This window comes from Erithacus rubecula (genome assembly GCF_903797595.1).
Source record: "Erithacus rubecula genome assembly, contig: SUPER_Z_unloc_5, whole genome shotgun sequence".
In the NCBI taxonomy this organism is placed as follows: domain Eukaryota; kingdom Metazoa; phylum Chordata; class Aves; order Passeriformes; family Muscicapidae; genus Erithacus; species Erithacus rubecula.
The window spans coordinates 1771834-1793659 of record NW_027635819.1 but is presented as its reverse complement, the minus strand read 5'-3'; the positions used below and the strand labels follow the sequence as shown (position 1 = coordinate 1793659).

Below are 21826 nucleotides of genomic sequence, written 5' to 3'. Positions count from 1 at the left end.
AATATTGACCAGCTGTCTTCATGAGAAAGAAATAGATGGTGGTGGATAAGCTAGAGTCTAGTTTTCCAAGAAGTTCAATGATTTTCCCAAATCAATACAGCCCATCAGGCTTCAGAACAATGGATGCATGAGACATGACAGTGATGGAAGTAGCTTGTGTTCTTTTGTGTATTAAGCACATGGGCTCAGGGGTAAACAGGATTTCTTCAGTTATTGCAGTGTTTATTCTTTTATATGCACTGGGATGAACTTCTAGATTAAGAAAATCTATTACAGTAATTATTAGGTGGGATTAAAAAGATGTCTGCTTGATGGCCCAGCTCCATGTTTCCAAGAGCTACTCCTCACTGTATAATTGCTGCTTCTCTTTTGGATGCAAATGGGATTATGTAATGCAAGTCCAGGGAATAGGTTCTATAAAACAGATATTTTTAAACTAAGGTGGTAGTTCCTACTTTCAATATTACCTTTATTTTACCAATCACTTCATAATGAAAAGAAAAGAAAGGGTATGACATTCATATAAAGTATCCATGGAATTTAGGTTGTCGTTACCCAGAACTTACTGGAAATCACACAGATATGATCTTACTCTGTTAGGCTGCTGCAGAAGCTACTGTTGTTTGTAGCTGAGCTTTAGCCACTAGCAGGGTGACATTAACTAAAATAGCAGGGTTTTGCCACTCAGCCCTATAACCTTTAAACTTGCTACGCTTTCATAAAGTACAGAATACAGAATTAACAGCACAGCTAAGCGCCTCAGTGGTTTATGACTACACCAGCAGTATTTCATTATGCTTCTTTTCCTTGATGCTATCCAATCTTCTCATCTTCATTGCCGTACAGTATTTGTTCAGATAAAGTCCAGTGCCCAGGATGACTAATTGCAGATCTGTGCTCCAGATGGTCTGATTACAGGATGTGGTTAAAGCGACTTTTCAAACATTCTCTGCTGCAATAGGGCTCTTAAAAAAAATAAAAAAAAAAAAAGGCCCACCAGCAAAACAAAACAAAAAACCAACCCAGTCTTGCATTTTCAGGCCACCTGACAATCATTACATTCTCAGGCTGGCTGATGTTGATGCCTGTTACATGTGCACCTGCTGTAAATGTAGTTTAGTTCTTGTGCCATGCTAGACAGAGAGTGTGATTAAAGTAGTAAATAAACTGTACGTCCCCCAGATCAGCATTCACTGTATAAGATGTGGCTTCATACATAGAGTGTTTACTGTTAATTTTAGATTGCATTCTGGATGGAAGCAATCAGGGAGAAACAAGCCATTTGCATTGCAAGTCTAATGTAAAAATTGTTCAGTGTTTTCTATGCCTGCATGAATTGCAGGTGTATATGTGGATGTGGGGTTGATGATGATCTGGTGGATATGGTGGTTGTGAGGCAAAGGAGTTCTACTGCTTTTACTAAACCATTGTCAACAAAAAAGCTTGAGATAATCCTAAGAATAAAGATTTTCATCTTGCAGCTTTTTGCATTTCATATATTTTAGCTATTGTTAGAAGGTGGTGTCAAATAGATGCCTCTGGGACAAAAAAAAATTCAGTGCCACATGTGGAATAAAACATGTTAATTGATGGTGGTGCACTCACTGATGACAGATATGCCTGGTTTGGTTATCCCAGGCATGTCTGTATTATTTGTACTTGGCACGGCAGGGATAAAAGGCAAATCAAATTTGGCTTGCAAACAAATTTGTGTATTCACTAATCATAAAGATACAAGGAATTTATTATTGCATCTTAACCTTGAAGAACAACTATGCCAAAGAAATTTTTGCTACAATAATAACCTTTTAAAGAAGTAGTCTTACTACAAACATTCTGCAAAGTGCAGTACACTTTAGAGATCTTCCTCTGACATCAGTAGAAGTTGATTTAAAAATATACTCAGGATAGCAAAGTTAGTAGGCAGAACTATTAATTTTGGACTTTTGACCACAGAAGAATCCACTTTTAAGTGTGACTTGTTTGTTTCTAAAATATACATGACTTTTGATGACTGACAGGTAGACAAATCGTTCCTAGTTTTGAAAGATGATTTAAATATTCTTCAATAGTTCAGTTACAGAAGTGTTCAGAAAGACTTTGTGCAGATCTGGTTTCTCCAGAATTTTACAGATATTTTTAGCCAGATTCTCTACTAAGAGCAGAGGGAGCATCTCCTTTTACAAAAATGAAGGCTTGCCCACTCAGATAAGGCGTGTGCTAAGTTCCCTGGTAAAATAATGAGTTTGCACTGAACTAGGATTTTGTAGCATTTGCTGTGATCTGAACACAAAAGCAGCCTATGCTGTAAAAATTAAGTCAGGCTTTCCTTTCTGATTAATTGAGTAGCATCTACTTGCATTGGAATTTGAACATGTTTGTTTTCTAAAGCCAGTATTTTTAAAAGCTGGGGCCCACGTTTAAGGTAGTGATGTGGTAATTTGATTCCTCACCACATGATCTCATTTTCAAAGTTTTGAATACAAACATAAAAATTCTTGGCTTATGCTCATTGCACAAAATAGTGAAGATAACAAAGAGATTAGTATCTGTTTTAGACTAGGTACTTCAGGGGTTTTTTGTCTTTAAATGGAGGAACATCTGCAGGAGTGTAGAAATGTCTGCTAAACGTGCAGGATCAGAGTAGTCCATATGAACAACACCCTTACTTGATACTGAAAATGCCTTTGATTGTGATTTTTTTATGTCAAAATAGTACATCTGCACTTCTTAGCAATAAGTTTAGTTACTCCATTTCCAATTTGATGGCATATTTCATTCTGTGATATATAGTTAGTAAATAGCAGATTTTGGTTCTGGTCTTTATTATGCAGTGCTGAAAAGAAGAAGGGACAGGGGAAGAAGATTCATAAAAATTGAAATTCATAAAAAGTGAAGTTTTTTCTGCAGGTTTTTGAAATTATTTTCTTATATACCATTTTTATGCCATATAACCTTTCATTCCATAATAAAACTAAAGGACAAGTTGCCATAGTTGTTTCATACATGTTACCTATCAAACTGCTTATGTAAATGCTTATGTAAAATGGTTTTGTACTCCTATGCATTAGTTTTTCCTGCCTGAAAATTTTTTGCCATTAACATTGTGGTTATGATTGTGATGAGTAAAGAAAAAGAGCTCATAATGGTACATATACAGTGAAGGAAAACAGCAAAACACAAAATCTAGTCTTGTTCCTAAAAGGCTGAAAACCTTCAATGTTAACGGAGAAGCTTCTATTGACAGTGGTGGGCACCAGATGACATGCTGGTTGCACCATTGTCATACATTAATGCTTTTGGGTATGATCCTGCCTTGGCTGATAATGGATTTCAGCAGAAAAACTACAGTGAACTGTACTACAGAAAACTTCTGGGTAACATGACCCCATTTTCTTACATTATAACACCATTTTGTATTTCCCACACATAAAATGTTCTTTGCTTACTGTGTCTACGTTTTTATGATGAAGAGTAGCATGGGTAGTAACTTCAGAGCATTCGATTTTCATATTCTTGTTTGCTTTAATGTAGGACATATCACACTGAAGACTGCAGAAAATATTGCTAATTTTGGGTCTACTGTAACTGTAAATAATTACATAGTTTGCAAATAGAATGATCAAACAAATTAAACCAAGAAATTTATATCTGTCTTTTGGGGAGATGAGATTTTCTCTACTACATTCAATTCTTGTGAATTGCTCTGTGGTAATTGTTCAAACCCTTTAAGATGACATGCTTAGTTGCTCAAAGAAGCATTTGTGTGTAGTATATATTCACTGTTGTTTGATCCAACCTCACAAGAACAGAATTAGATATTTGGCTAAGTTTCCTCCTTAAACTTAGAGATTCTTAGAGAGTCCAAATATCCTCAGGTGCATTTCATTACAAGCACCTGAATTTTTTCCCATTTTTCAGTATTCAATTCAGTATTCAATGGGTATTTTAAAAAATTTAGCCTCTTGGGCTTTTAAGGTGAAAATGCATCTCTGTGTTCAGATAGTACGAAACCTGTAGGTTCCTCAGACTGTCTTTGCATTTTCTCTCTTGTGCATCAAGGACATTGTGTGGATTACCAGCTCAGACATCTCCATTTTCATCTTATGGTGGAAGAAGCAAGCCCTCCACCAGTTGCATGTTTCCTTAGATCAGTCCTACCTCTCATGTCACTTGTATTCTCCTCACCCATTCCTGTGATAAATAAATGAGTTACCTACCTGTGGGTTCTGTGGAATCCTATATGTGGCTGGGCAATGTGCTGTCCATCAGGGAAAGGAAGTGTCTTCCTTGCCACAGCTAATTCAAAATAGTGTGGAGATTAATATTCTCCTACTTGCATGGGACCTCTGCTAAGCCTAACAAATTTAATGAAATGCTATATGTAGCAGACTTTAAGAGAGGAATTTACTTGTGTTTGCTTTTGAAATACTGACTTTCTTACACTGGAAGATCACTTAAATATCTTCTAAGAATTACTGAAATATGTATTGATTTCAGGGGCTTCTATTATTTTCCATATTCTGTGCCTTCTACCTTGCCCTCTTTTCTGTCAAAAGGTAACAAACTATCCCTAGGTCTGCTATAGAAATAAATTAATGAAGTGCAGAGATAGGAAGAATACAAATATCAAGGAAGATGGATGCATACGTCAGAATAAACCTTAACTAATCGACACCCCCCCAAAATAAACAACCCCCCCCCTCAAAACAAGGCAGATCAAACAAACCAACCAACCAAACCAAGCCCTCAAGAAAACACCCAAAATCCCACAAAGATAACAATTACTTTTTTAAAAAAGAGTAAAGGTGAACTAGCTGGTGGAGAATAAATGACAAAGATAGCTCTTCAGTAATACTCTGTGGGATGTCAGAGAGCTCTCTTTGCTTGTTACTTTTTGGACACTGGACAAACATTGGTATGTGGGCTGGATGGATCAACTGTGCTGCTTGCAGATAGATGAGCTGCATGCTGTAATACAATTTACCAGTGAAAAATGCTCATGATTTTCACTTGGAGGCTTACAGAGTCACAGATGACAAGCTGTTATAGTGGAAGAAAGGCATCAAGGCTGCCAGAGAAGCACCTTTACAATCTCTTTTCTCTAGGGTGTGAATTGCAAGTGGGAGCATAGCTTGGAGTTGCTCGTTGTAAGAAATCCCATGTCCACCAACAGATATTTCCTCTTGGATATGCTGGGTTGTTCTCCTCTTCCTCCTCCTCCTCCCTGAACCCCAGCACACCCTGGCTTCCTCCATGCCTAAGCAAGGGACAACACAAAGCTGCCTTGGTGTCCTTGCAGGCTGCCTATTTTGCATAGGTCGTAAAAATACAACATGGCATTTTAACCCTGCTCACAGAATCAGTTAGTTTGGGAAGGATGTCTGAGATCATTTGACAAGGATGTCTGAGATCATTGAGCCCTACCTATGACCCAACACCACCCTGTCAAGTAGACCATGGGACTAAGTGCCACCCAGAGTCTCTCCTTAAACACCTTCACCATGGTCCTTCTAGGTACTGAAAGCCTTACTCAGACACTGACTGGAAGTGCAATTTGTCTTTCATGCTTCAGATGCTTCAGACCAGTTCCCCCCAGTGTACAAAATTCCAGTTGCCTAATCGCAATGAAAAACCATATGGGGGATAAATTTCAAATCTGTTACAGAGAATTTTCAAGGAAATCCCTTCTTCCCTGGTACCTCTGCTAACAGCATTTAAAATACTTCCCTGCTGCTAAAACATCCCTGAGGAAATAAGCTGCTGCTTGCATGTTAACTTCACCTCAGTGCAGGAGAGAGGGACAATTTTAGTGCAAAATTAGAAATAGAGCTGGTAAGACAAAGCAGAAAGATGGGCTGGAAGCATTCTGGCACAATGCCAGAACCGTATCTGTTACAGAGATGCTGCAGATAAAATAAGGGAAGTGTAGAGGAAAAACAAGGCTGTCAGCTGTGAGTTGGTGTCTTCACGCCTCTCATAAATTGGGAACATTTTGTATTGTGCCTTTCTTTGTTAGATGAAATGTATTTCTTATTTCAGTGTGTGTTCTAATGAGAAGAGATGTCTGGTTCAATAATATACCTTCTGTTTATCTGTGGCAGTTAATGAATTAAAGGGGTCATTATGCTGGCTAGTCCATAACATGATGATAAATTATGTGAAGAAGCGGTTGAGGACAACCTGAAAACATTTGAATGACATGCCCCACATTTATTTTCTTGTTACTTACAATAACCTTATCATTCACAAATTTTACAGGGATAATTCAAGTAAAACGAAATTAGAATTCTGCTTTAGGCAGGAAAATTTGCATTTAATAAAAGTCATAAATGCAAAAGCAATTAAGTTACAGTAGGTTTTTTGGAGGATCCCTCTTCCTATATGAATATATATTGTAATTACTCTTGCCTTCACTGCTGTGTGGTTGAAGTTTCATGTCTAGTCCCTTGCTTTCCACAGAACCAAAAGCAAGGTAAATAATACATTTTTTCCAACTATATCTGCTGAACAAAACTTGCAGTGCATACATGTGTATGTTTGTGGGTTTGGATATGAGTAATTTCAAGTAAATAGAAGCCTCATTATCATATTGTTCAAAGCAAAGCAGATTATTCTTTGCCGTCACCTTCTGATTTAAACACTGTAACTGGTGCTTAGTTTATGCTGGCTGGCTGCCAAGTGAAAGCAATTATGGGCAATAATAGCAAAATTAAGAGGTGAGTGTTGCTGTTTTACAGCAGGACATGGCAAAACCCATTTCCTTCTGTCAGCTGTATCTTGATTACACACACAAAGTCACACAGGCAAGCTGTTTTACACACACACATGCGTGCACACGTTCTTGTTCTTTGTCATTTGCAGTCTTTCCTGTGGGTTTTAACTTGAGGTCACCGAAACCAGAAAAGAGGAAGAATATAGACCAGAGTGTTTGAAAGCAAATGAGAGTAAATGGCTCACTTTTGGGGGGAAGGACAGGGAAAAGAAAAAAAAAAGAAAGAAAAGAAAAGAAAAGAGCATAACAAAAAGCCTATCCCAGTTATTGTTCTAACTGTGATAATACTTTATTTTTCATTCACTGACAGGTGTCCTGGTGGTAAACGTTACATGGAGGAACAAGACTTACGTGGGAACACTGTTGGACTGCACAAAGCACGACTGGGCCCCTCCTAGGTAGGCAAACATTCTGAGTCTCTTTTTCTCCACTGTATTTTAACCCGTAATCTCAGGCAAGAGACTGTACAGAGATTAATAAAGCACAACTAGTTATAATTGAAAACATGCACCAGTGAAACGAGTAGTTCTCCAGAGTGAAACGTGGGGTGGAAGCTCTTCTTTATTTTACTTTTGTATTTTTGAGAGGGAAGAGGAAATACATGGGATTCAGTCAGAGAGCAGTTAATTTCAAAATGCATTTCTGCAAGTTAGCAAAATTTTTTGCTCCATTGTTCTAACCAGTGGACACGTCCCTACCATTTTTGTCCTTTTTTAATGACTTTGCCTTTGGCACCGTTATCATTCTCATTTGTCAGAAGGACATCTTTCCTTTAACATGCGTGAGGGTTCCCTTACGGGACGTGCTGGTGGTTTTGGTGGTGTTTTTTTTTGCTTTTTTATTTCACGGCTCCTGCTGACAAAATCTGTTGTTTGTGCAGGTTTTGCGAATCGCCCACGAGTGACCTGGAAATGCGCGGAGGACGGGGCAGGGGAAAGCGCGCGAGGTCCGCTGCAGCCGCGGCTGTGCCCGGGAATGACGCCAGCTTTGCAGAGTCCAGGGGACTTCAGAATAAAAACCGAGGCGGTGCCAATGGGAAGGGGAGGAGGGGCAGCCTTAACTCGAGTGGGCGCAGAACACCCCCAAACTGTGCCATGGATGAAGTCAAAGCCAGCCCCTCGTCCACAAACAAGAGGAAAACTAAGCCTCCTATGGAGCTGGATTTGAACTCCAGTTCAGAGGACAATAAGTCTGGAAAACGCATTCGTACTAACTCTAGAAGCACTCCCACCACCCCACAGGGGAAACCCGAGACTGCTTTTTTGGACCAAGGCTGCTCTTCCCCAGTGCTGATTGACTGTCCTCACCCCAACTGCAACAAGAAGTACAAGCACATTAATGGATTACGTTACCATCAGGCTCATGCACACTTAGACCCAGAAAACAAACTGGAGTTTGAGCCTGACAGTGAAGACAAAATTTCAGACTGCGAGGAAGCACTGAGTAATGTGGCACTTGAATGCAGTGAGCAAAGCACAAATTTGCCAGGCTTTGATCCACTAAAAGCACCAACATCTCCTTCCTCCATTGCTACCCCAGGGACCCCCAAGGGAAAGAGGGAACTGACCAGCAATGGCACCGGTTCAGTTATCGGTTCCAAAACTGGCAAGAATTCTGGCAAAAAGAAGGGTATGAACAGTGAATTGAACAGCCTTCCGGTGATTTCCAACATGGCAGCCACACTGGATAATTGCTCAGTAGCAGATGGCAATTTGCAAACCGAGATGCCGAAATTGGAGGCTGAAGGGTTAATTGACAAGAAGAGTTTGGGTGATAAAGGCAAGAAATCGAACAATTGCAAAGTGGATAAAAACCTTTCCAAGCTGAAAACAGCCAGGCCCATTGCCCCAGCGCCAGCACCAACTCCTCCCCAGTTAATAGCTATACCTACTACAGCCTTTACAACCACCACTACAGGGACAATTCCAGGACTGCCCTCTCTAACAACTACTATTGTTCAGGCTACACCAAAGAGCCCTCCACTGAAACCCATTCAACCAAAGCCCACAATTATGGGAGAGCCAAGCACTGTAAACCCAGCTCTCACATCACTCAAAGACAAAAAGAAAAAGGAGAAGCGAAAGCTGAAGGACAAAGAAAGCAAAGAGACGGGCAGCCCCAAGATGGATTCTAAGCTGGGGAAGCTGGAGGATTCAAAAGGGTCTGGAAAAGATTTATCTGGACATTTTTTAAAGGACCATCTCAACAAGAATGAAGTGCTAGCTAATGGACTGTCAGAGTCTCAAGAGAGCAGGATGGCAAGCATTAAGGCTGAAGCTGATAAAGTTTACACATTCACAGACAATGCGCCCAGCCCTTCCATAGGGAGTGCCTCCAGGATGGAATGCAGCACTTTGGTGAATGGACAATCTGCCATGGCCCCACTGCACGTGTTGACACAGAATGGTGCAGACAGCACGGCAGCTAAAACCAACAGCCCTGCTTACTCAGATATTTCTGATGCAGCTGATGATGGTGGCTCTGACAGCAGGTCAGAGGGCATGAGGTCAAAGGCCAGCTCTCCATCAGATATTATTTCTAATAAAGATGGTGTCGTAAAAGGACATTCTTCAACCACAGCACAATCAGCTCAAGCAAAAGAGTCTCATTCTCCCTACTACCATGGCTACGATCCTTACTATTCCCCAAGTTACTTGCACTCTGGACAGGTCAGTGCCCCAGCAGCTGGGAACAGCAGTACCCCGCAGGGGCTGAAGATTAAAAAAGAGGCTGAGGAAGAGGCTGAAAAGAAAGAGAAGGCAGAATCGTCAGATGCCAAGAAAAGCGAAAGCACTTCCTCTAATTTGCAGCCACAGCATCAGTCGGTAATAACTCAAAGACACCCTGCACTTGCTCAGTCACTTTATTATGGACAGTATGCCTATGGGCTCTATATGGACCAAAAGTCCTTAATGGCCTCCAACCCTGCTTACAGGCAGCAGTATGAAAAATATTATGAGGACCAGAGACTAGCAGAACAGAAAATGGCACAAAGTGGCAGGGACTGTGAAAGGAAGAATGACCCCCCCTTGAAGGAGATTGGGAAGGATGACAACAAGCAGAAGAATATTCCGTCTGCCACTATTTCAAAGGCCCCTTCAACTCCAGAGTCCAGCAAAAATAACACTAAAATAGGATCATCAGTTCCTAACAAAGGTGAGGAGACAAGCAAATCACAGATCCTTTCCAATCACCAGCAGCAGCTTCAGTCTGACACTTTCAAAGCCAAACAAATGGAAAACCACCAGCTTATAAAGGAGGCTGTGGAGATGAAATCTGTTATGGACTCAATGAAGCAGACAGGAGTAGATCCAACCACAAGATTTAAACAGGTGAGATCACCGGAAATGAAACAAGAGTTTCTTGGTTTATCTTCTAAGTTGTGAGATTTTCTTTCAGATTCTGCTACATTCATCTACCTCTGCAGCCAAACAAGCTCCACCATCCTTTTTTCATGCTGGTTGGTGTTGTAGTCTGTGAATAGACCAATAAACCTTCCAGATGAAATGTTTGAAAAGAACAACAAAAAAAAAATTTAAAAAATCAAGTAAGGTGGTAGTAGAGCACAGGCTTAAGACCTAAATGGACTATTTTAAATTACATGCATGAATAAAATAGAATTAGATTTCTCTTTGAGATGTAAATTCTAAGCAGTTTGCTTAGTTCAGAAATGAGAAATTTCAAGCAAAATAAGCAGCTTTCATAGTGAGAGGACTTAAAGTAGATTTGAAACATGGTTTGAAGTGTTTCTTTTTTTTGTTAAATGACAGTTGGCATTTACTAAAGATGGGTGAGCTGGTTCTTTGAAGAGTTGACTTAAAGCACAGCTCTTTATCTTAACCCAAGGTGACCTTTCTGAAGCAGTTAAGTTCCCCTTCTCTCCTCAACCAACCTCAAGCCCCTACAGACCTACACAATGGATTAAATCCTCTCTCCATTGAAGTCAGCGATAGTTTTGCCATTGACTTCAGTGGAACCAGAATTTTATCCAGTGGCTTCATGCTGACCCTCGTAGATGTCACATTGCCTTCATTTGAGGCGATGCGACTGTCTCCGTGCTCTGAACTGGAGCCTCAATGCTTGATGCTTTCATGTTCTGGTGTGTGGTACATCCCAGACTTCACCCTTACAGGCTGTCTTTCAAGGTACAGTGGGATCAGGGGAGTGGGAGTAGACAGCTCTAAAGGAAGTGGGATGGTACAACACTAAGTAGGAGAAGATTTCTGCTGATTCAAGTGAGTATTTGAACCAGGCTGTCCAAGAGTTTAGTTGCTTGCTTATATTTCTGTGGCATGTGCCATAAGTGTCTGTCAACTGGGGAAAATGTTGACAGCTAGCTCTTGCATATCCTGTATTAGAAAAAGAAGTCTTCCTATTGCTTTTCCATGCTAGTTTGGTGTGGTGTTGCAAAGAACTCCTGTCTCTAGTTGTCAAACATGTTTATAAACTGATCTGTGTAATATATTATGTGAATAAGTATTTACAGTGCCCAGTACATGTTCTCTAAACCACATGAACCTGGTCCAGTAAATACTTGCCCCTTTGTAACTTTACAAACTTAAAATAAGATCATCAGTTGAAAGTCTGCTTTAGTGTTTGATTTCCACTGATTCCTGGATGTTTGTAATACCAGAGGCAGCACTAGAATCTTGCCAGCTAGATCAGCTTTTCATGTGCATTGTTCCAGGTATTCTAAGTGCTCTGGCATGTCATTAACCAACTCTAATTTTGTGGTTCACAGATACTTTTTGCTCTCTAGTGGGAAAAATCTCTCTGTGGGCTTTAATTAAAATGTTTTATGAATAACATGGTCTCAGAACTTCATTACATTGCACATGTATTTCATGATTAAACTAGTTAAAGGCATGAAGAAGGATATAAGATGAAGCAATTGAATTAAATTTTGATAATAGACTCTTGCTCCTTCATGGGAATATTGGCTTGACTTTGAGCTCGAGGCACTCTGTGGCAAGCAAACGTCTCCTCTACATAATGGGGATATGGTATTAAAACAGCTATTAAAAATACATTAACTGAAATGTGGGAAATATCAATAACAAACTTAGTTCTACGTCTAAGTTCAGAACAATTTCTTTCTCTTCTGTATTAGGATCCAGATTCACGAACATGGCATCATTACGTCTACCAGCCCAAATACCTAGATCAGCAAAAATCAGAAGAACTTGATCGTGAGAAAAAGTTAAAAGAAGACAGCCCTAGAAAAACACCTAACAAGGAAAGTTCCCTTCCTGTCTCATTAGCAAGCATTAAAGAGGAGCCTAAAGAGGTCAAGCGTTCTGATTCTCAATCAGTGGATGAGAGCAAGATAAAAAACGATGATCAAAAGACTCCTGTAAACTGGAAGGACTCTCGGGGTGCTAGAGTCGCAGTTTCCTCGCCCATGAGCCAGCACCAGTCATACATCCAGTACTTGCACGCCTATCCCTATCCGCAGATGTACGATCCCAACCATCCAGCCTACCGTGCAGTCTCTCCTGTGCTAATGCACAGCTATCCTGGTACGTATCCCAAAACCTGCCTTTGCATCCTCACCTTCCATAAAGCCTGGTTTGTGATGTTTCTGTTGTAGCTAGGCTAAATTAGAAGCTTTATGGGTGACGTTGTGTTGCATGTGCTTCCACTGGGGAAAGTTCTGTAGATGAAACTGATTTAATGCAAGATGTTCCTTTTATGAACTCTCAAGTTTCTCAACACTTGACAGTCTGCTGTTGCTGTTAGACTGACAGATAGTTTATTGCCTATAAAAATATTCTAAGCACTTACTGTCAGAACCATTATAGTTACTATTCCTTTTACTTAAAGAGGACCCATAAATGTCTGAAATGGCTATCAACTCAATCTTCTTTATAACCTCCATTCATCAGGGTAAATTAGGTGGTGAAATTGAAGAGCAGCGTGCCATTTGGTAGTCATGTGATCTATTTTTGATGTAATTCTCAGTTCTGACATTGTCTCCTCCTACCTTGATATAATCAAAATGCAAAAGCAGTAACTTGATGTGGTATTATTGTTTACCTGCAGGGGCCTATCTCTCTCCAGGATTTCATTATCCGGTTTATGGGAAGATGTCAGGGAGAGAAGAGGCAGAGAAGGTCAATACTAGCCCGAGCATCAATGCAAAATCAACCACTGAGTCCAAAGCACTGGATTTGCTCCAGCAGCATGCCAACCAGTACCGCAGCAAGTCACCTGTTGTAAGGCATCATCTGTTCTTACTGGGGAGTGTCACATACAGGGAGGGGTGGAGGAGAATCATAGTGGTGGGAAGCACACAGTCTGGCATCAAGCTATGAGTGCATGATTCTTCTTTGTAGTACTGCTTACAATAAAAACAATTTATACCTGGAATGCTTCTGTGTCACACACTGGAAGCAACACATCTAACACAGTTCTGTACTGAGGTATCCTGTCTTGAATGGACTCATACAGAAATACAGATTCAGAGATACTTCCTGGTATGCATACTTTTGCAATTAAACAGGAACTTCCTGTTTGGAAACATAATGAAATGAGAAGTTGGGCTATGGAATTTGGTAATATCCCTTGCCTGTATTTGCCAAGAATCCACATCTTCCGAGTAGCTGATTACCAGCTCCCATTTCTGAAGATTTACAAACACAATTTACAAAGTTGGAACAAATACTTTCAGATTTCACTTCCAGATAAGTTGATGCTGGTCTTAATTGTGAGCAAGTCACTGATTCTCATTCTATTTTCTGAAAGGTTTTTCTGGTATTCAGTCAAACTTGATTCCCAGAGAGTTTCAGAAGGCTGAGGATTAATTAACACCCATTTTCAGTAGCTTACCTAGTTTGTTCAGGCATTGACAAGCCAGCCGTTCTTCAGGGAGCCCAAAGATAGAAGTCACCATGGTGTCTTCAAGATGCAATTTATTGCATCACAATCTTTGTGCCTTGGGAAATCTTCCATTAACCTTAAGGATTAGCTTTAGATTAGAATCAAGTACAAATATTCCAGTAGAGATACTTCTTCAGAAGAAGTTAGCTTCATCATTTGTACTCTAAAGGTTCTTGACAGGTGGTAGCACATGGTTTTGTTGTGGTTTCATCCCTTTTAAAGTTCTCACATCAATTTTCTTTCACTTTGTGTTACCAGCCTGTGGAAAAATCACCATCTGAGCGTGAGCGGGAAGCGGAGAGGGAGCGAGACCGCCACTCTCCTTTCAGCCAGCGGCATCTCCACACACACCACCACACACACGTTGGAATGGGCTACCCCCTTATACCTGGACAGTACGACCCATTTCAAGGTGAGCAGGAAATTGTCAGTGGGTGGCATTAGCTTGCCTCATGGAATTGTTGCCTTGGCACTGGAAATTGTGCCAACATGAAGCATTTTGAATGGAGGTCCCGTTGTTACAGCAGAAGTGCTTCACATTTAGGAAAAAGGCTTGAAGAGTCACAGCATATACAAGCAATAAATTAATGCCTGAGAAATACCAAGTTTTGTTTCCAAAACTGGGTGTCAGAGCATTTTTAAAGATGTACCAGTTAGGCTGTCATCCACATGAATGTTTTGATTCCTCCTGCAAACTGACATTAACTGGCTGAAAGGCAGTAAAATATCCAAACCAAACAACCTCCTTTTTGTATAATTAGGGTTGTGTAAGCAATGGAGGAAGTGTAGCAGAGACAAAAGCTTTTTATACTGAACATATTTTATGTACAAGGCATTGCAGTCACAAGGGTTTGTGCTTGTTATAATTTGACTGTTTGAAAGAGGACTCTTTGTATTCTGGCAAGTGCCGTGTGCAAAGTTGCAGTCAGGGAAAAAAGCAGCACCAGTGAGATACAATTTATTCTCCCTGGGTTTTATACCAGTCTTTGAATGTTTTTTCACTAACCATGGACTCTAGCTGAATTAAAAGGAGGTTTCCTCCTATGCAGCAAAGTATGCACTACCACAGTTGGTGGCTAAATGACATTTCTTCTTTACGTTGACTTGGTGCCTCAGCACTTATTTTTCCAGTGTAAAAGGTTTGACATTTCTCAGTGTGATTCAGTGATTCCACATGCCTTTTGGGATGTATCATGCTTGTTCAGTAGCAAAACTGTAAAAATAGAAAGTTATTATGAAAGTATTGTATCCTTAGCTGCTGACATGTAGTTTCTGTAATTCACTGACTTTTGATTCTTGTTGTTTCCTGATACCTATTATTTCTACTGAGTTTTCTATTCATGAACTCTCATACATACCACTTAGCATCACTCAGTGCAGTATTTGGAAAGGAATGCAGTAAGTAAAATGTTGTAATTTCTTGTAGAATATCTATCAAAGACAATTCAGTTTATTACAGAAAGATATATTGATCATACTGGGCAGACTGTCTTAACAACGTTACCTGCAATATTTGTCATTTGTATAGTGTTAACTCCCCGTGCACACATTTTTTGGTTGTTTTCCTTAGAGATCCTTCCTACCATTTCTCTGACCACACAAATCCATTAGAAGTACATCAACATTCCTTTGTTTCTTCTTTCCCTCAGGATTGACCTCTGCTGCCCTTGTTGCCACTCAGCAGGTGGCTGCACAGGCATCTGCATCTGGTATGTTTCCTGCACAAAGAAGGTAAATAGCCAATAAATTCTATATTGTAACATAGGAAAAAGAAAATCAGTGATTTTTTTAGCCTGATGGTGTACATTTCCTTGTATGTCACAGTTTTTAAGGCTGAGGAAAAACTGGGTACTTTGGGTTAATTGCAATTTTGTTCTCCTAGAATAACATTTTGTCCTTAGTTGTGTTCTGTAATTATAACATAGCTCATTAAGAAAGAATAAGTAGTCTGTCTTCTGAGATTTTCTTCTGACACGTAGTCTGTCTTCTGAGTGTGTTTAACGAATTAAGATAAAACAAGAGATTATGAAATATAATTTAAGATCTAAATTTTTAATAAAGTGAGTTTAAAATTAATGTTTGGTTGGCTCCATGCATGACCAGAAGAACTTAGGATTTTATCTATTCTGCAAGTCTGCCTGGCTTGCTGACCTTGCTTTTAGAGAGGTTTGTTTGGGAGCCTGTTAGACATGGCTTTGTATTTAAGTTGCACACCCATGTCCTACATTTATAAACATTTATATGCCTCTCAGTTATTTACTAAGTTATTAAGAGGAAAACTTCTGTATTATGATCATCCCATATCGAGTCAAAATTCCAAAGCATCTTTTAGGGTTTTGTTCATTGCTGCCATGTTAAAACTCAGAGTTTAATGTGTTAAATAGAACTGTGAAGTTCTATGTTACAGGTGTCTGTCTGAAAGCTGATGCTGAAACTAGCAACCATTAGCTGGAATTATTTGACTAAGAAAAATTTGTAGCCCTAGAAGACGTGATGGATGATAGGGTATCAGAACCCAGAAGAAAAATACTGGTACAGGTTGCTTCTTTAGGATGCTGTTCCTGGAAGGGGATGGATGAGGACAGGGCTTGCTGTCTTTTCTTCTTGTGTTTGAGGATACTTGTTCAGATTCCATTTCATGGTGTGTTCAAGGTGCAGGAAAAAAAGTCTGAGGAAAGGATGCTGCTTACTAAAACCTTCTTCTTTCTCATTTCAGAGAATGATGAATTTGGGGATGAACATTGTCATGTGACTGGATCACATGAGGAAGCGCTTTATTACAGACATCAGTTCCATGGTGTTAATTTGAAATGCCTTAATGGCAGGCAAAAACCAGTCATTTCATTTTTGTAAATTGCAGATTTTATCACAGAGTAACAAATGTTGCTGTAATTAGACTTCTGTTTTTATATATATATATATATGCGTATATATATATATACATATATATATAAAAATATATATATATTCTTTACTTTTTTTGTATCAGTACCAAGGCTCGCACACAGGGTCTGCTGCTAAGTTGCGAACCACACACTAAATGGAGATATGTATTTGTCATGTTTAGAAGGCGTTAACTGCAAAAGGCTTTTTCTTTCTTTTCTCTTCTTCTTTCTTCTTCCTTTCCTTTTCCTTCTCTCTCTTTTCCTTTCCCGTTGTAAATAAATAATGTTATGTATCAGTGTGCCTGAACCTTGCATACCCTTCTGGTATTTCCCACAAGCTCTCAGAGAGGCTAACTGTGATGACACTTTGGTACAATGTAGATGTCTATTTGGTGGTTCCTATTAAGATGCATCAGTGTAAAATGTTACTGTATTCACTGTTTCATTGTAATTGTGTATTGTGAAAAATATACCTTTGGAAGGCATGGGGATTCTAGTACCACAAAAACTGTGTTGTATATAATGTATAGATTTTAAATGGAGATAATGAGCATCTGTGAATAATGAAATGTCTTTTTTGATAATCTTGAATGGCAGATAACCTAATAGCCTGCATATGAGAAGACATCTGTGATTGTTCTATTACTTGAATAGTCCTGCAGTCTTTTTTTTAATGTTTACAATTACCCAGATTTAGAGGAGAGACTTTAATGCCATTACCTGTTTACTTGTTTTATGCTGTAACCTAGTTTATTTTATGTAAAATCTATATCAAATGCTTTCATTTTTTTACTTGCCTTAAATAATTTGGCAATCAGAATAATGAAAAACTTTGATTTTTCTTAATTTTTTTTTAATTTTTCTTTTGATTTCTGGGTGTTCTTGAGCCACTTTGAAAGATGTGTCATAGCTGTAGATAGCAGAGGGTGCAGCAATGGCACAGCTCCCAGTCATGCTCCTGTTGGGCCTGTGCCATTGTCCTCTCCCAGCAGGCAATGCAGGGTCCAAGCCAGATGGCAGATGGACCTCTTTCTGTTGACCCTGATAGGCTCAAAAAAGGCCCATGGTAACACTTTAGATGGTATTAGTGGAACTGAAGTCTCTAATACCTGTTTTAGAGCAGCTCTGTATGCTATAAATTATAGGCAAATTTTTCCTATTATATGTGTATTGCCCTTCCCCCCAAAAATGAATAGATGCCTAAAAACAGAGGACCTGTCAATTAAAAAAAAAAATTAAAATTCCTTTTCTGTGTCTAACCTGCATTATCGTAAGATAAATATTTTATGTGGCTATACTGCCAGTTTTGTTTCAGTGCAGTCACAGAGTACACAGTAACATGAAATTGCTAATTGTGATGTGAAAAAAAATCAGGTCAGGTCAGGTTTTTGAGGCTTTAACTTTTTTCCTTTTCTGCATATCCCGGTAACATTGATTGTCAAAACTGGTTTTTAAAGTTTTACTGGTTTTTTTTGTTTTGTGTTTGTTGGATTTTTTTTGACAGGGTGAATTACTACAAGTTAAAGGTTGTTCTTGAAGTTGGTTCCATTTCTTCTACCTTGTGAATACTTAATACAGAAGGATGAATTAAAGATTCCCAACAGACAAGCACACTTGGACTTTTATATTACTATGATGAATCTGCCATTAATATTGCTATAATTGTTTTATTTTTATAGGCATAAAATCAGTTCCCTTAGTGAATAGTTATAAGGTTTATTGATTTTTACTACACATCATTCATCTGTGGCTTACTATTATTGTCTTGTTCTGAACACATTCAGAAGTCTCACAGTGGTGACATACTACAAGTTAGCCTCATAAAAAAATGGGAAGGAAGGGGTGTTTTCTTTGAAAAAGGGGATATTGTGAATGCAGGGCTCTTGAAATAATAAATGCCTTATTACTTCTATAGTAAAGGCTCAGATGGCTTTTGTGTTGAAACATACCACTGACTTTTGTTTTTTTCCGCCTAAACCAGCAAAACAGATCTCACAAATTCACACCGTTGGTGATTTTGATTTAGTGTGGTTTGAGTGTCATAAGTAACTGGAATGAATTGCTCTGATTGATATAGGGTAAGCAACAGTTAAAACTACAATTAATGTTGTAGTTTTATTGTATCCTTGAAGTCCATAAGAGTGACTATCATTTTGCCATTTATTGTTGTCCTCCACTTAAGATTATTGCATCCTCCATCTAGCTTCATAGCCTTCATTTTGGTTTAACACTCCCCATACTGAGCTCCCCAAAGGCTGTGCCACAGTCAGTGTCACTCTGGTTCAGCACTCCCCACAAAGGGTATCCACCCACATGTCTGAGCACTCGTGCAGCTCCAGGGTCATCTCACCACTGTGTGAGCATCCAAAGTTTGAACCACCTGAAGCAGTAATACAGGAAGACAATTTATACACCTGGGAGCTGAGAGCTGCAGAGGCTGGTCCCTGAAAAGGGGCACCAGAATCATCATGGTACAAATACGTTTGCACTGTTTTCCTCAGGATGGAAAACATTCTGCTACCTCCAGCTGACCTCCACCACCCTGCCCTTCCAGCAGCAGCTAACAGTACCTTGCTTCTGTTTTTCATCCAGATGTTTCTGGATGTCTTGCAAAGGTGAAGCAGGCTTATGCAGTACACTCCTTTGGGTTTATAAGTCTGCCCCTGTAAATGCAGCTAGAGAAATGAAAGGTCTGTCAGTGCAAGCTCCTCACACAGGCTCAAAAAACCCAGCCAGGGAGTTTACTACCTGTGATGATTGCAGTGGGAACAGCAAAGGAGGGTGGGGTGCTTTTTGAGCCTGGCTGGCTACCAGGGCTGGCCTAAAGCTGGTGAAAAAGGGGGCTAAGAGAAACATAATGTCAGTGTTGTAATTTTAGAATTCCCTGGTGGCCTTGGGGAACACCTGAGAAGTCACAGAGATAATTCTGTGCCACACATCCCCTCCTGATTCTGGTTGGGCTAAACCATTTGGTCTGGAGTCACACTTGTCACTCTGCTGTCAGAACAAGGACCCCAGGGATGTAGAGAATCCCTGAATCCATCCTAAAACACACACGAGGGATTGTTGATGACATAAAATTTGGTATAAACAAAGGACACTGTAGTGCCCTTCTACAGCTCTCCACCCTGGCTCTTCTTAGAGAATCACTAAAAGTCAGGCAGCGAGTCTAATTCATATTTTGTTCCTGGCATCAGAGTCTTGTCACTGTCACAACAGACAAAAGTACTGTCCTCCTGTTCTGTCTCAGAATCTCACTCTTGTGTTTGCTTGCCACACTCTCTCCTCCCCTCTCCCCTCTCTGTGCCACTTGCCAGCTTAATGAGCCCTTTTACATCCATCTGATACCATCAAAACTCTATTTGCACATCTAAAAGCTTTCTGCATACATTTGTGAGCTTGACCCTTGATTAGTTCTCTCTCTTTCATCACAATTCCTCTGTTGACCTGCACCTTTTTCTTTATCTTAGATTGTGTTAATGTATCCTGCCTCTCTTTAGCCTACAGTGTTTGGGACAGAGAACATGTTTCACTTCAAATTCATGTAGCACAGTTCATATTTATAGCTACCCCTTAATAGTAGCTACAGCCCTCACAGATGAAAGCACAAGATGCCATGAGTAGCTAGGACAAACCACTGTTAATAAGGAGCTTAAGGTAACTGACAAAAAAATTACAGTTTTCAAAGGTATTTTGAAACCATCCAATGACTCTAAATTGTGAATGATACGAAGCCCACATAGGAAGTCTGAACCTTTATCTCCCTGCATCAGAGGGAACTGGAGACATACAGTCATTACTTAATGTGCCAGCTTTGTTCTGCTTTAGAAAGAGGGCTCTGATTCCACTTTTAGCACTTTGTGTAGCTCTCTGAACTAAACACCCTATAGCATTACTGTGAACTACAGTTTTCCCTCACGAAGTGCTCTTTTTTCTCAGTCAGTATTTCCTAAGTTCTCATTGCTTCAGCCTTTTCCAAAGTTGGCTTTTTTTTCTCTCTCTTTTTTTTTCCTTCCTTCCTTCCTTCCTTCCTTCCTTCCTTCCTTCCTTCCTTCCTTCCTTCCTTCCTTCCTTCCTTCCTTCCTTCCTTCCTTCCTTCCCTTCCTTCCTTCCTTGCCCTTCCTTCCCTTCCCTTCCTCCTTCCCTTCCCTTCCCTTCCTTCCCTTCCCTTCCTTCCCGTTCCCTTCCCTTCCCTGCCCTTCCTCCTTCCCTTCCCTTCCCTTCCCTTCCCTTCCATTCCCTTCCCGTTCCTTCCCTTCCCTTCCCATTCCCTTCCTTCCTATCCGCCCTTCTCCCTTCCTCCTTCCCGTCCCTTCCCTTCGCCTTCCCTCCTTCCCTTCCCTTCCGTCCCTTCCCTTCCCTTCCCTTCCCTTCCCTTCCCTTCCCTTCCTCCTTCCCTTCCCGTTCCCGTCCCTTCCTCCTTCCTCCTTCCCTTCTTCCTTCCTTCCCTTCCCTTCGCCTTCCTTCCCTTCCCTTCCCTTCCCCTTCCTTTTCCCTTCCCTTCCCTCCCTCCCTTCCCTTCCTTCCCTTCCCTTCCCTTCCCTCCCTTCCCTTCCCTTCCTTCCTCCCCTTCCCTTCCCTTCCCTTCCCTTCCCTTCCCCTTCCTTCCTTCCTTTCCTTCCCTTCCCTTCCCTCTTCCCTTCCCTTCCCTCCCTTCCCTTCCCTTCCCTTCCCTTCCCCTCCCCTCCCCTTCCCTCCCTTCCCTTCCCCCTTCCCTTCCCTTCCCTTCCCTTCCCTTCCCTTCCCTTCCCTTCTTCCCTTCCCTTCCCTTCCCTTCCCTTCCCTTCCCTTCCCTTCCCTTCCCTTGGAGGATGTTGAATCTTACTGTTACCAAGAAATGCAAGGGATTTTAATTAAGGAGAGGAGACATCAGCTGAAGTTGTCTTCCAGTGGTGGGGAACCATTAAAATTCTTACATTGTTAGTGATTTCTGTGCAATGTATGCTAAATAGGGCTTTCAACTTCAGTTGCAGCTCTGACATTTCTCCTCTGAACTGATAAATTTGCAAACTTGAAGGTTTAGCAAAGGTAATTATTACCTGCAGACTAGAAATATTTGTCATGAAGAAAACTGAATCTCCACCTTAAAATGATATAAAATTATTCTAAGGCTATGAAACTAACTTTTGTTATACACAAATGAACTACTGCAGATCCAGCTGATAACTGTAGTTCAGTTTCAGATGTTTCACCAGCATTCTGTAGTCACTTTGAGTGGTATAGTGGTGTATTGTATGATATCTATCATTTGAGTTCACTGACAGTAGGACACCACTTGCTTACTGCT

At 40.3% G+C, this 21826-nt stretch overlaps 1 protein-coding gene across 5 annotated transcripts in view; it reads left to right on the top strand.

Moving 5' to 3' along the window:
• ZNF608 (zinc finger protein 608) overlaps positions 1-18445 on the top strand; it is a gene marked incomplete at its 3' end in the record, with an annotated part of 83202 nt that extends 64757 nt beyond the window's left edge. For 4 of the 5 annotated variants that reach the window (XM_079331579.1, XM_079331580.1, XM_079331581.1 and 1 more), the window contains exons 4-10: positions 7086-7173; positions 7656-10107; positions 11886-12294; positions 12818-12990; positions 13913-14066; positions 15304-15385; positions 16371-18445. In XM_079331579.1, the coding sequence (XP_079187705.1) occupies positions 7086-7173; positions 7656-10107; positions 11886-12294; positions 12818-12990; positions 13913-14066; positions 15304-15385; positions 16371-16377 (3365 nt within the window). Of the gene's footprint in view, positions 1-7085; positions 7174-7655; positions 10108-11885; positions 12295-12817; positions 12991-13912; positions 14067-15303; positions 15390-16370 lie in introns of those variants that run through there. The other variant, XM_079331583.1, reaches the window with a different exon arrangement.
• Positions 18446-21826: the final 3381 nt, after the last annotated feature.